General features: G+C 30.7%; 3 protein-coding genes across 9 annotated transcripts in view; 2 read left to right on the top strand and 1 right to left on the bottom strand.

Moving 5' to 3' along the window:
- The first annotated feature begins 2,641 nt into the window (after window positions 1–2,641).
- Window positions 2,642–15,611, top strand: part of LOC123229880 (disease resistance-like protein DSC1) — a 31,932-nt gene continuing 18,962 nt past the window's right edge. The window contains exon 1 of one of the 2 annotated variants that reach the window (XM_044655884.1): window positions 2,642–3,270. In XM_044655884.1, the coding sequence (XP_044511819.1) occupies window positions 2,821–3,270 (450 nt within the window). In that variant the 5' untranslated portion in view covers window positions 2,642–2,820. The remainder of the gene's footprint in view (window positions 3,271–15,611) is intronic. The other variant, XM_044655886.1, reaches the window with a different exon arrangement.
- On the top strand, window positions 3,989–7,352 carry LOC123229882 (disease resistance-like protein DSC1). The gene is made up of 4 exons (XM_044655889.1): window positions 3,989–4,587; window positions 5,098–5,397; window positions 5,488–6,438; window positions 6,541–7,352. The coding sequence occupies exons 1-4, from the start codon at window positions 4,039–4,041 to the stop codon at window positions 7,327–7,329; spliced, it is 2,589 nt and encodes an 862-aa protein (XP_044511824.1). The 5' UTR covers window positions 3,989–4,038; the 3' UTR covers window positions 7,330–7,352.
- LOC123229890 (DNA replication complex GINS protein PSF2-like) lies at window positions 10,906–13,839 on the bottom strand. 6 transcript variants are annotated; one of them, XM_044655913.1, is made up of 5 exons: window positions 13,500–13,839; window positions 13,282–13,356; window positions 13,082–13,196; window positions 12,801–12,887; window positions 10,906–11,261 (listed from the first exon to the last, which is right to left on the bottom strand). In XM_044655913.1, the coding sequence occupies exons 2-5, from the start codon at window positions 13,327–13,329 to the stop codon at window positions 11,224–11,226; spliced, it is 288 nt and encodes a 95-aa protein (XP_044511848.1). In that variant the 5' UTR covers window positions 13,330–13,356; window positions 13,500–13,839; the 3' UTR covers window positions 10,906–11,223. The 6 variants fall into 6 exon arrangements, 1 of the variants encoding a protein (XP_044511848.1); XR_006504974.1 differs by having other exon boundaries at window positions 13,070–13,196; window positions 13,500–13,838; XR_006504972.1 differs by having other exon boundaries at window positions 13,086–13,196; window positions 13,500–13,835.

Below are 15,611 nucleotides of genomic sequence, written 5' to 3'. Positions count from 1 at the left end.
AGCCTAATCAACTCAGTTTCCTACACAAACACCATCAATAGCCAATTTAGTCCCCAGAATATTTAAAAATAAAGGTAAGGAACAATGTGGAAATATCCAAATTTACGCACAGAAAAGAGACAGATATGAAAAGGTGCAGGGTGAGAACATGAGAAGAAACAAAAGCTTCCATGAAAAATGTAAGTGCAAGAAAGCATATTTCATCATATCAGAATCCACCGAAAAGGGAGGACACTGACAAATTTTTCAATAATACCCTGAATGCCAAGATCTTAGTATGTTTACCGGTTAGATCCTCCTCGTTTGCAGGCTTGACATCAACAATATTGAAACTCTGATTGCTAATCTCCAAGTTCCATAGAATGCCCCAGTGTAAAATCTGAACCACTCAATTACCAGCATCAATTTTCAAAGGTTTTAGTATCAGGGGAGGTATCAAAAGATGATGAAAACTTGAGGAATTATGAAGAAATTAGATGCCATCAATAGTGACGTAAAACAGTAGTACTGATAGCTGTGACTTGACATTACTGTCAAAGTACATGAGCTTTAGGTTGCATGAGGAACAGAATTAGGAGAGAATAGATAGAAAAAAATAGTGCACAATACTTTAATGTCTAAAGTAAAATATTTTTTCTAGAAACATATATACACATTTACTAGGGTGATCAAAACTGTCCAATTCTGATAAATATAACAATAATCATCAATCATAGATAGGTACTAAGAATTATCTTAAAACAACATCCCAATTTGATTAAAAAAGAAGATAGGTATCCTTAAATTCTATTGAAGAAAAAAATAAATAGTGATAACTAAAAATAATCTAAACTGATTTGTTTAAACTCTTAACTACTAATAACTCAATCTTTAAAGTAATTTTATTGCCTAAATTAATGTCACAGACAACTCAAAAGAACAGATTTTGTCAAAATTAGAATAACAACAACTCAGCAATAAAACATTTTTTTCCCAAAGCCTTTTCACAGAATTAGTGAACATTTTACAAATCATAGAACTTGAAGACTAATTATAATGTAAAAGCTGTCTGTACTCTTGTCTGGTTTTTTATGCTTTTGTAAACCTGTATAAGGCACCTCCACTTGTTTTAGAAGGCATCCTGAAACTTACAGCGTGTTTGTTCACACATCTTTTTTTAGTCGACGAATAATAACACACCACAGTTCAAAAATTCACTGTATTAATGACATGTGCATAGAACAATACACATTCCAGCTCCTCGATATTTTTTTGAGTTCATATATGAAACTCATCAACTACCATATCTGATTAGATTATTTTTTAAAGATAAAACCATATAGTGTTATAATCACATCTACAACAAATCCAACTTCCAGAGTTATTTTCAACTCGTAAGTAATGGATTATGAATTATAAAATTTAGATCTAAAATTGAGTAGAACATCCACCATAATTAGTATTTTTCATTTGATTTAAAATCAGTTAATTTTTAAATTAATTCAGATTTAGTTTATGATTTTTTTTTAAATTGAAAATTCATTTCAGTTCAAAAAATTATCAAATCAATTCAATTAACCGATTTTAAACATATTGTAACTATTTGTTTAAACAGGTGAGTGCTCATATTAGATAAACCTGGGTATTACTAGAGAACCGAGTTTTAATTTTTTTAGTGAATCTTGAACCCTGCCATCATAACAATAATAAAGTATTTTCACCAATGTCATCAAAGACAAAAGAGGCAAAATAATTATTATTATTAGTATTATTATTATTATTATTATTATTATTATTATTATTTTCAAGTTACGACAAAAGGGGCAACAATTTATTTTCACCAATGCCAGTTGTTTCCTCCAGCTTGACCTGGATTCATCTTCTTCTCCAGTGATGCTTCTGCTTCTTTTCCTTCTGTATTTTCAGACATTTTTTTCCATAATTTTCCTTTTACCTGAAAGCAAGAGCAAGTCTTTATACAACTGTATACGTTGTAACAATTGATAATCAGCTTTTCATAGTAGATTTTATTACCTTGTGCCCAGTCAAAGTTTACAGAATAGATTTTTCAACTATAACATGGGTTGAGGTTAATAATTTGGGTGGTCAAGCTTTGTTTATTGATGAGATTGGTGGGATGAGATTGAAGATCTTGACCGCATTGATGACAAGAAATAAATCAATTATATAAAAAAGTATTTTTTTATTATATTTATTAAAAAAGATAAATCAATAATTTATGGTTAATCTATAAGAAAATAGGTGAATGATAGGTAAGTATTTGATTTTTTTAAATTTAATGGGTGAGAATTTGTGAATAGACTAAGCGTTTGGTAGGAGTAAGTCATTTGACCAGTACCACTAATTTATGATTAAGCTAACAACACTGATGATTATAAACAAATCAACTACAGAAACTATGAATTTAAATAATGTTAGTGTATGAGGATATTTTTGTCATTATATTTATAAAAAGGGTAAATCAATAATTCATGATTAAACGAATAAAAAACATTAACATACTTAAATGATAGGTGCGTGCTTAAAATTTTCAAACTCAATGGATAAGAATTTCTTAATGGGCTAAACTTTCCGCGGGACTAAGTCTTTTGGCAAATAAGTCCAACAAAAGTCAAACAAGGCGTGCGAGCGGCCTTATTTTACAATTTCAGGAAGGTTCAAGGAAGTAGCATTGCAGATGAAGCGAACCTACTTTCATGATAGTTTTTTTTTTTTTTTCAGGAAAAATATTATTATTTTCGTTGCTGAATATGATAGCAAACTTTCTATATTGCTTCTCCCGAAGTGGCTGGTTAATTTTTGCAATGTGATTAAAGTAGGATGGCTTCTTCTTCTTCCACTACTGTTGAAGTGAAAAAGCATGATGTATTCCTCAGTTTCTGTGGTGTTGACACCCGCTACACTTTTACCAGCACTTTACTTGGAATTTTGCAGAGCAGTGGTATTGATGTTTTCATTGATAACGAACTTAAGAGAGGAGAGCACATTTCTTCATCTCTTATGAAGGAAATTTCGGATTCCATGATTTCAGTTATCATTTTCTCGAAAGGTTATGCATCTTCAAGATGGTGTCTGGAAGAACTTGTGAAGATCTTGGAGTGCAGGAATACGGAAAAACAGGTGGTAATACCAGTTTTCTATCATATCAATCCATCAGATGTAAGGCATCAAACTGGATATTTCGGAGAGGGATTTAAAAAGCTTCTAGGAAGTTTGGATGAGGGGAAGTTAGAGAGGGTACAATGGACAAAAGAACAATGTACAGAGAAGGTGCTGCAGTGGAAGAATGCTTTGAGAGAAGCAGCTAATATATCCGGCCGATCAACAGAAGAGGACCCGTAATTTTCTACTCTTTAATTTCGTACCCTGTAGTGTCAGCTGATTAATTTAATTTTCACATTATATATAACATTTTGTTTTTCACTTTTGTTAGATTCTTCCATCTCTTAATGATTTATTGCATTATAACACTTTGTTTTTCATTTTTGTTAGGTTCGATTATAGTCTTGCAAATAAAGTTGTCCAAGATATTTGGGTGACACTAAACAACATGATCCCAACTAATAATTACGAAAAATTGGTTGGAGTTGAATCAACCATCTGCCATATTATAGATTTATTGCGCACTCGGTCGAGAAATGTCCATGCTATAGGTATTTGGGGAATGCCTGGTATAGGTAAGACAACTATTGCAAATTGTGTATTCAACCAAATAAGAAGTCAATTTGAGGGTTCTTATTTTGCTGAAAATATTAGGGAAGAATCAATGAGTCCTAACAGACTAAAACCAATGCGACAAGAACTTCTTTCATCTATTTTTGAACATGCTGATTTGATGACAAATTCCAAAGTAAAAAAAACAAAGCTTAGACGAAAACGAGTTCTTATTGTTTTTGATGATGTCACAACTTTGAGTCAAATAGAATATTTAGTTGAAGATATATATTTCTTTGGTTTGGGAAGTCGAATCATTATAACAACTACAGATAGACAAGTACTTCGAAGTTGTGGAGTGGATGACATATATATATATATGAGATGAGGGGGTTGCCTGAGGATGAAGCTCTCCAGCTTTTTAGTTGGTACGCTTTTAAGCAAAGTAATCCTAACAAAGATTATGATGACCTATCAAAAAGGGTTGTAAAATATGTTGAAGGTGTTCCATTAGCTCTAAAAGTGTTGGGCTGCCATTTACTTGGTAAGTCAAAACAAATATGGGAAAGTGCAATAAATAGATTAGAAATAATTTCTCATAAGGATATTCAAAATGTACTAAAAGTTTCTTACGAGGGACTCAGTGATGATGAACGAAATATATTTCTAGATATTGCCTGTTTCCTTAAGTTGGAGAATATAGAATTTGTGATGGACTTTTTGAATGCTTGTTACTTGGAGGTTGAAAGCCAAGTAAGTGTTCTCAAAGACAAGTGTCTCATGACCGTATCAAGAAATAATAAGGTAACAATGCATAAATTGCTTCAAGATATGGGAAGGGAAATTGTCCGACAAGAATCCCCAAGCAATCCTGGTATACGTAGCCGTTTATGGAACCATATAGATATCGATAATGTATTGAAGGAAAACAAGGTGAGCATTGAAGACATTTTGTAAAGTTGGATTTGTTAATTTATATATACTAAATCTAACATAATATCATCTATATAAAATGAGCAATGTTGTGCATACATTTTTTAAGAACACAATTGGGTATACAAATGATGTGTCATTGTGTGATTAGATATTATTATTTTTATTTATTCAAAATTATCCCATTACAAGATGACACATCATCTATATATTTAATTGTGTATTTAAAAGTGTGTACATATTGTTTTATTGTATAAAAATTACGTTTCAACTTTTGTTAGGTTGGCATAAATGTGTTTGAGTAGTGCCATGTGCACAAGCAATGACGTGTCATCATGCGATTGGATGTTAATTTATCTTTAATTTTTAATTATCCAATTATATGATGACACGTAATTGTTTATGCACATAATTTTATTAAATGTGTTTTGGTCTATGTGTTATCATTTTTCAGGGCTTATAAACTCGTAATAAGTTTGTAGCTAAGAAATTTTCTTTCCATGGTATCAGATGTCTAATGCAATCGAAGGCATATGTTTAGACATGTCTATGCAAACAAAGATCATATACTTACAACCTTCTTCTTTTGGAGTGATGGATCAACTGAGATTCTTTAAACTACATAACTCAGTGAATAATATCAATAAGGTGTATGTTTCCCACGGGCTTAGTTCTATTTCCTCTGAGCTACGATACATATGTTGGTATGGATGTCCATTGAAATCATTGCAGCCAAATTTTCTGTCAGAGAACCTTGTTGCACTTGACATGCCTCATAGCCATATTGAACAACTTTGGTCAAGTGTTCAGGTAATGCAGTGATTTTTGTATTGCGATATTTTCTTCTCATGTTGTCATTATCAGAGTGCTAATTAATTTGCGTTACTTTTTATGTTACAGCTTGATAATTTGAAACATATTGATCTAAGTTTTTCTAAACATCTGAGAAGCCAAGATCTCTCATTGACTCCAAATGTTAAAATTTTGGTTCTGGAAGGTTGTACAAGTTTACATGAGATTTCCTCGTCTATTCACGGTTGCAAATACGAGCTTCATATGTTAAATCTAAGGCACTGCAGAAGCCTTGAGAGTCTTCCAACAGACATTCATGTAGCATCTTTCGAAAAAGTTATCTTTTCTGGATGTTCGAAACTCAAGCAATTTCCACAGGCCTCGTGGGATATGAAAGAGATTTATTTAGATGAAACTGCAATCGAGGATTTGCCCTCATCAATAGAGAATTTATCCAGACTAGTTATATTAAATCTTGAGGACTGCTCAATGCTTCAGAGGCTCCCGAGCAGTATCTACCAGTTGAAATCTCTTCAATATCTCAATCTCTCGGGGTGTTTAAAACTTGATGGATTGCCTGATAAATTGGGAAATTTAGAAGCTTTGAGGGTGCTTAAAGCAGAGAGGGTGGCTACAAGAGAAGTACCAACATCCATTCTAAATTTAAGATGTCTAGAAGAGTTAGATCTGACCAACTGTAGTATTGTGAAGTTGCCGAACAATCTTGGTCAGTTATCATCGCTAAAAAGTTTACTTCTTGGCAGAAACTTCTTTGACAGCATTCCAGAAAGTATAGAACAGTTGTCTGAATTATCTTATCTTGATGTTAGCTATTGCGAGAGGCTTCAAATCCTGCCAAAGCTTCCGAGCAAACTGGACAATATAAATGCAAACAATTGCATATCATTGGAAGAACCACTAAGTTTACGAGATCTTCTGAAAAGAGATTTTTCTCCCAGCATAAGATTTAACTTCAGCAATTGTTTCAAACTGAATCAAAATTCCTGCAGTAAAATTATGAGACAATTTCAAATGTCAGCGAATCTTCAAATTTTAAGGGTATGTATGGTCGGGAACAACTAAAAGGTCTCCTCACTCTTCCTTATTTCTTATAATTTCCATTACTGGTTAACTTCAATTTATTTATTTATTTTTTTACAGGGATTGGGACAGGAAATTTTTCTAGAAACTGATAGAAGTTATTTCTGTTTTCCGGGAAGTGAAATTCCAGAATGGTTTACCTTGCGTGCTAAAGGTTCTTCTGTATGGTATCCATGGCCAAATTTTTGCAGTAGTGACGTGACTTCTCTTCTTATCTGTGTTGTGGTGGGGTTTCGAGACTATAATAAAGACCAAGGTTTGGCGATTGGCTTGGACTGGTTGCTCCAGAGAGAACATGGAGCAGAAGTAGTTATCCATGGAACTTGGAGTGTATGGGACAATGGTACTGGACCCGACTATCTGGAATCAGATCACGTATTCCTGGGATTTAATCATACTTTCAAGTTCGATGATCTACTTTTACCCAGAGATGAAAGATATCATGGCATAGGCATCCGATTTCACGTTCAGAATTCATATGCTGAAAGACTACACTACTGCAACGTAAGGAAGTGTGGATTTTTTGGTCGAGATCTGAATCCACTCAGGGTAAATAAGTTACCATTGCTTTTTCCCTTTTACTGTGTTATCTATCTTTTTAAGATCTTATTTTACTTCGATTCTCGGGTATATGTGCCACATGTTTATCTTTCTTTATTTCATCTAACCATTACCAATGCCATTTGTCATTGGTTTTCATTTGTTATACTTCACTTACGATCTAGGCCAAATGTTCCACAAACAAATTCTCTTCTTATTCATATAACATTGATTCAATGTAAATTAGAATCTTCCCCTATTCTAATTTCACTTACACTTGATGGAGAAAAATTTTGTGATAAATATTAGTTTGTTATCAATTTTCTCACTTACAACCGAAATGAAACCACTCTGTATCCTCCCACTCTTACCGAGGTTCTAGTTCTTTCTTGAATCATTCATATATATAGAAATCCTATGAAAGATTTATCAAAATTGTGGAATTTACTTCATCTCAAATTAATATTCCAATTAGAATATAATTTTTCTAATTTTTTTATGTATAATTTTTTAGGAATTTAAATAAAAGTCTTATTAAGATATGAATTATGAGTAATATTAGGAATAGTATTTCAGATATTAAGTACAAAAAAGGTTAAATTCTAGAGCTAGAAATGGAATACAATAGGAAGAAACTATTACAATTAGAGAGTGAGAATCACTAAAGGGAGGTATAGAGTGAACCAATTTGTGAGGCTTGCTAGAGCCTCCTATAGTTTTTTTTGAAAAATGGACATGGCTCTCTTACGGAGAATAAACCACTATAAACCTTGTGCATGTTTATGGGGGTTACGTTTAGTCTTTTGTTTGTTATATTTTTATCTTCATAGGGATTTAGGATTTGCTTGCATTTGGTTAAATCCTGACAAAATTTACTGATATTTGAGCTTGGAAATAGATTACACATTTAGGAAGGTGCAAATTGAAGATCATTTTTATGGCAGAAAATTGCATCTACCTCTTTTAGGAATGCGACTAGAAAAGATGTCATTTGAAGACTGAGAATGTTTTAAGTGCTCTAAAATCAATTATCACATCTATGTATTAGAATTGTAATTATATTTTTGTTAATAAATCCGATTATTTTTACTTAAAGTAAATTCGATTAATATCCTATGTTCACATATATTGTCTATTCTTGTTAGTAATGTTCATAATCCTAATATTAACTTGGCAATAGACAAATGTAATATGGTTAAAATTATCATAATATTGAACACTTTTATCGAAAAACAATGATAGCTTTCATGTGACAAAATGGCTTGCTTGATAGTGTGGTACAACATATAGATCTAACCAATCAAGTGGATTTCATATAGATGCGTAACCTATTATTTATGGAACACATCCTCTAACAAACGATGTTATATGTGATTCTTCAACTTGAGTTACTATACCATTTTGTACAAAAATTGATGTAGTTCGACACCAACCTAACGTAGTCATTAAAAAATTATTATTAAAATGGTAGTGATTGATCATACTGAGGATTGTATGAAGGTTATATTGGATTAATATATAATTTATCACTTTAGGGTATAAGAGTGGATATCTCTGTTAGGCCTATTAACATGTATCATTGACCACTGAATTTATGTGGGCACTATAGGATTGAATTATTGCTCAATCTAATATTGTCCAATCATTGGTACAAACACTAGTCAATGTTTATTAAGAGTTTTATGATGAAGACACTAAATTATTGTCTCACCTTCAAAGAGACATCAGTTTAGGAAATGATCAAATTATATGATAACTGTATTGTTGACAAGTACATATCTATTGCTGACACTATTATTTTGGTGGTCATGATGGTTTACTAAAAGTCAATTTTAGTTTGCGTATGAATGACTAACGGATTGTAGATTTATCACGAATATGTTCACTACTAACATGATGAAAAACCCACAGGTCACAAACAAAAGGGGTACATCATGACATCTAGAGAACTTGGGTTGTACAAAGTGAATCAAGCCTAAAATACAAGATGATAGGTACGAGTTCCATTGGATGGTTGGACTAAAGTATGAGTTTTTCTTCTTAAAAGGTCAAACTTAAATAACGCAAAAGTGGATGAGCCAGAGTAGAATATTGGTGAGTTGCTTTTATTCAATTTACATAAAGAAGGTTTAAATATTGGATAATGTTAGGTCATGTGAATGGTCATGCATGATGGATGAACAAATATTCATTATCTCAAGTTAACCTTATTTGATATCTTATTATACATCCCAAAGATATGGAATATCAAGTATATGAGATGATACTATGATATGATATGATTCATGTGAATGGTTATACATGATTAATAAATAATCATTCATTGTTTTTTTTATAAAAGAATCGTATTAAGTCCTTTTAACCTTTTAACTTTTTCTTGAATTTTTACAAGCACATATTATTTCATTCTCTAAAGGTCTTCGCAGACTCAAGTCGTCGATCATCTTTAACATGATGTAAGTTTCATGTGGATACTACAGTATGTAGATGTCGACATGTTGACTCCATTACAAGAGTAAAAGACCAAGAAACTGTCAACAAGAGTAAGTTCTACTAAACTAAACCGCTATGGTAGTTTTTAATATACATGATGCATAAGATGATATCTGTAATCGTACCCAATTCTGTTCCTGGTGGAATGTTTTGATTTTAAACTTTAATATTATTTTTGTTGTGCAAAGTCATTTTGAGACCATGAATTAACCTGCAGACACTACAAAAATATAACTTTTAATAAGAGAAAAAATACTCATAAAAAATCCATTAGGCATAATTAAATATCTTTAGTGGCAAAAAAAATCTCATTATCAACCGTTCTTGTAACCTTTACCACTGAAAGTATTAATAGCAAAAAGAAAAAAAAATTATCATTGATATAAATAACAAGGGATATAAGTCTTATCATTATAAATATTAATAACAATGAATATTTTTTTCACTGAAACAATGCATTTGATTGTTAAAAATAATATTTCGATAAATATTTATGATGTTATAGCAATCATTAAAATATACATATATATATATATATATATATATATATATATATATATATATATATATATATATATATATATATATAACAAAAGGAAAAATTAATCATTAAAAATCTATTTACCGTTGTTAAAGAGTTATAAGTTTTAATATCGAGAAAAATCTCATCATTGTCCATTATTATACTTCCACTGTTAAAAGAATATTAACGATGAGAAGGCCAGTCTCATAATTAATATAAATAATGAGAGATGTACATCTCTTCATTAAAAATAGTAATTTCAACAATGAATATCTTTATCGTTATTATAATATTTACCTGTCACTATACATAATATTAACAATAAATATTATCATTTTCACAACAATATTTATTAGTCACTAAACATAATATCAACAATGAATATCTCAATCCTCATAACAATATTTATTGGTCGTTAAATATAATATTAATGATAAATATCCTCCTCATTATAACAACATTGATAATAAAATTTTGATTATCAAAATATACTCATTGACATTAATTATATTCTAATAACAATTATTTTAAAGTTTCTATATGATCCACAATTATAAAAAATAAGAACAAAAAAACTATAAATTTCCTATAATGGTAACTCTCCCTATAATCAAAACCAAAAAGTTGTTACAAATAACATAAGAATCTATTTATCAAACACTATCAAGTGTTTCATAATTCACTTGTATCTTTAAGTAGCTACAGATTGTGCAGAGAGAATATATGATTAAAATGTGAATAACATACACACACACACACACACACACACACACACACACACACACACATACACACACATATTCAAATATATATTTTTTCTCAGTTACCTAGCAAAAACCAACTGGCCTGATCAACTCAGTTACCCACACAAATACCATCGATAGCCAATTTAGTCCCCAGAATATTTAAAATAAAGGTAAGGAACAATGTCAAAAATTTCCAAATATATGCACAGAAACGAGACAGACATGAAAAGGTGCAGGGTGAGAACATGAAAAGAAACAAAAGCTTCCATGAAAAATGTAAGTGCAAGAAAGCATATTTCATCATATCAGAATCCACTGAAAAAGGAGGATAACACCAAAAAATTTTTCAATAATACCCCAAATGCCAAGATATTAGGATGTTTACCGGTTAGATCCTCCATGTTTACAGGCACAACATCAACAATATTGAAACTCTGATTGCTAATCGCCAAGTTCCAAAGAATGCCCCAACATAAAATCTGAGCCACTCAATTAGTAGCATCAATTTTCAAAAGTTTTAGTACCAGGGAAGGTATCAAAAGATGATGAAAACGTGAGGAATTATGAAGAAATTAGATGCCACCAACAGTGACGTAAATCAGTAGTATTGATAGCTGTGACTTGACATTTATTGTCCAAGTATATGAGCTTTAGATTGCATGAAGAAAAGAATTAACAGGGATAAATAGAAAAAAATAGTACACAATACTTTAATGCCTGAAGTAAAACAATTTTTTCTAGAAACATATATACAAGTGCTAAAGAATTATCACCAATCATAGACAAGTACTAAAGAATTATCTTAAAACATCATCCTAATTTGATTAAAAAAGACGATAAGTATCCTCAAATTCTCTTGAAAAAAAATCAATAACGATAACTAAAAATAATTTAAACTGATCTATTTAAACCCTTAACTACTAGTGATTTAGTCTTCAAAGTAATTTTATTGCCTAAATAATATGTCATAGACAACTCAAAAGAACATATTTCGTCTAAATTAGAATAACAACTCAGCAATAAAAAATCTTTTCCCAAAGCCTTTTTACAGAATTAGTGAACATTTTACAAATCATAGAACTTGAAGACTAATTATCAAATCTCATTTCAAACTCATTCACACAAATAAAAAATTGACCATAACTAAACCTTATAATCCTTCAATTATCAAAAACAAAATGCAATCATTAGAATTTGAACACTTTATTGAAATTGGAAGTTGCACAATACTTAATGTACCAAGACTGTTATTGCACAATATTCAAACATAGGAATATACTGAGTTAATGTAGCAAAACTGTTACTGCAGTCACCAAATTTGAAAATGTATAATTTTCCCTGCATTTTTAAGCACATTGATGTGTATTCTTTTACATCTACAAATTAATGTGCTGCTAACTAATAAAATCATACAGAGTACCAAAAAATATTCATATAGAATACAAAACCAATAAAATTCAATCTCAATTGCTAAAAAAGTGTAACGAACATCTTGTTTGAATTGCAAATCTTGTAAATGGCCAAAGTATTTAGTGTGGCAAATAAAACTGAAATTTTAATGGAGGAGATTAGTGTATTGTATACACAGGTTGATGCCCCATATTGATGGGGAAACACATTTTAGTGAAACAACATAAAATAAGATAATAAAGCAAGCATAGGCAGGGTCCAATATAAGCCAAAGACATCGACAAGACAAGTTTGAAAATATCAACTTACTATTACAAAAAAAAAAAAAAAACACTCATGTTTCCTGTTATGCCAAAACTTTTACTCCAATCTTCTAACTATCTTTTACTTTCAATCCACTAACACAATAGAGAAACACTAACCATATACATTTCACATATATGGTTTTTGTGAGAAAATTTTTCAACATTTTGAAACTAGCCATAAACCATATATATTTCATGTCTTCACGTGCACTACCATCCACAAAATTACAGTTGATATCAACATTGTTTGATATGATAGATGATTTTACACTAAAATTAAAAAACAAATGCATTAATGCTTACTGGTCAAAAAAGAAGTCTGAATATCTCTATGTAATGGAATGGTACAACCTGAAATGTCCCTTGATCTTTTCATTCTGCCTCCAAAACCTGTGTTAAATTTTATACACGATATAACAAATAATATAAGAAATTAGAGAAAAATTGAATCTAAAGTGCATTTTTTATTTCTCACTTTATAGACTGACTTTAAATAATGATTAACAAGTAACTAGCAACTTCATGCTAATATACAAAAATTACATAGAGGAATTAAGCATAAAAATTAACACATAAATACACACTGACAGGCATCCACTGAGGAGGCCGAATTGTGCATTTTCCTCTCTTCTTCAAAGCCACGACATGCCACTGCAGCACTTTAATGAATATTTGAGAGAAGAAGGGACCAAAATAATCCTGCCATTTGAAACAACTAGACCATTAAAAATTATCATAAACTAAAGGCTTCGATTTCACAAAGAAGGGGAAGCTTAGAAAATACACAGATGAAATTGAGAGAATCCATTCTCATATTATGCACAATCTCCATTAACTCATCTTCTACCACAAAGTCAACCTGCTCAACAACAATTCAAAAACTGATCGCAAAAATAAGATAAATTAAAAAAAAGTTAAATTAATATAGAAATTGAAACGTGTTCTTTCGGATAGTGTCGAAAGCTTTAGGTAAAATCGAAGGAGAGAAAGCGTGAATCTAACTGAAATCTTTGACTGCTTCTTTTTGCTTCTCCAAGTTCCTCTCACGAGAAATCTTTGACTTCTGCCCTGCCTCCTCCCATTTTCTTCTTTTTGATGTCACGCTAGGGCTCAGGTGAGAAACACAAAAGTACTAAATGAAATAAAATTTGATGCCAATAGTTTTCAAATATCCAATTTGGTGATCGGATTCAATGATGGAAGAAAGATAAGGCAAAAAATGAAACAAAAACAAAAACCCCAGATCACTAAAAATGAGTCAAGGAGAGAGAGGAGCGCTCGAGAAGAAAATTTTCTGTATTTTTATTAAAAAAATAAACGCACAAGTTCAAACATTCGACACATTTACGTATAAATAGATCATCACAGAATGGCCCTTCTTGTCTCTAATAATTACTTGAGACACAGATCTTTTGACTAATGACATTTTCATCCATATACTCCAGTAGGTGTACTCTTGCTTTGATTCTCCTTTGAAAAAAATTAAAAAAAAGAAAGGCCAAACGACTATTTCTCATCCAAGGTTCGATGAAATGATATTCCTACAGTTTTTGAAATGCTAATCTTCCGCCTATTTGTCAAATTTTATTACAAAATCTATTAATTTCTTTTTATAAAATTCTTAGAAAGACGACAAAAAAATCAAATAAAATAAAACTTTACTCTTCAAATTTATATAAATTTCAATTAAAAATAATAAAAATTATATTACTAATTATATAGATATAGGTGTTGATAATATATACTTATATATTTAGAGATGAACTAAAATTTTTGAAAATGTTATGGTTTTCAATACAAATTTTAAGGGGTTTTGTGAAATTTAAAAAAAATCTGAGGTATTTTTAAAATTTTAATAGACCCCTCGATAGTTTAAAAAATTGGCCTTTACACCCTAAAAACTAGCCTAAGTAATTTGGTAAAAAATGTTCATATTGGATATTATTCTAATAATGACAGGTTTGTAAGCGTTTTAGTGAGAAATTTAAAAAACTTAAAATTTTATAAGAATATATATAATTGGTCTTTAAAATTATGATAATAATACGGCCAAACGACTATTTTCCACCCAAGGTATGTTGTAATGACAAGTTTTCACCCTTTAACTATAGAAACACCAAATACCCACCCATGACTGGTTAAATTTAACAGAACCCTAACGCTTGAAAATTTTATCTCTTTTTACCCTCCTAAACTTTAAAAACTAAAATTTTTAGAGGTCTTCTTCTGGGAAGACGATTGTCTTCCCAGATGAACACGATGGCTTCGTCTTTGTCTGGGAAGACAAAGAACTTCGTCTTCCCCGACGAAGTTCTTCGTCTCCCAAGACGTCTCTGGCGTCGATCGGCCCTCCAAATGGGAGAAAAGAGATCGCCGGAAGGAGAGAATGTCTCGGGAGGGAGAGGCTGTCGGCAATGGAGCCGGAGATGTCGCCGAAGATTTCAAAACCAAACCTTAGGGTGAAACTGACATTTTTTAAAACTTAGGCTGAGAGAAATTTTAGTTTTCAAAGTTTAAGGGGGTAAAATAGATTATATTTTAGTTTATTTTTTAATATTATAGAGAAAATAACGATTTTACCCTGACCATCGTTATTTTTAACTGGCCATGGGGTGGATATTTGGTGTTTCTATAGTTAAAGGGTGAAAACTTGTCATTACAGCATACCTTGGATGGGAAATAGTCATTTGGCCTAATAATACTTATAACGAGAGGATAAATATAATGGTTGGATATTTATTTTTTCATTAATTTTTTCTTGTTAAAACTCTTTTTTATAATTAATATTTATTAATTATTAAACATAATATCAATAATAAATATGATTACTATTATAACTATATTTACTAGTTACTAAACATATATTAACAATAAATATTTTTATTGTTATAAGTAAATATACCGATCATTATACATAATATTACTAATAGATATTATTGCTCATTGAACATAAAATTAATTATGAATATTTTTGCCGTAATACCTATATACACTGATCAATAAAATAACAACAAAAGTCATGAACAAATTATATTAAATAAAAAACATGTCAATCCAACGATCAAATAAAAATATAGATTATACAATTAAAAAATAATTCATAAGAAGTCTTTC

This window comes from Mangifera indica, chromosome 11 (genome assembly GCF_011075055.1).
Source record: "Mangifera indica cultivar Alphonso chromosome 11, CATAS_Mindica_2.1, whole genome shotgun sequence".
In the NCBI taxonomy this organism is placed as follows: Eukaryota; Viridiplantae; Streptophyta; class Magnoliopsida; order Sapindales; family Anacardiaceae; genus Mangifera; species Mangifera indica.
This window is presented reverse-complemented; position numbering and strand designations above follow the sequence as displayed.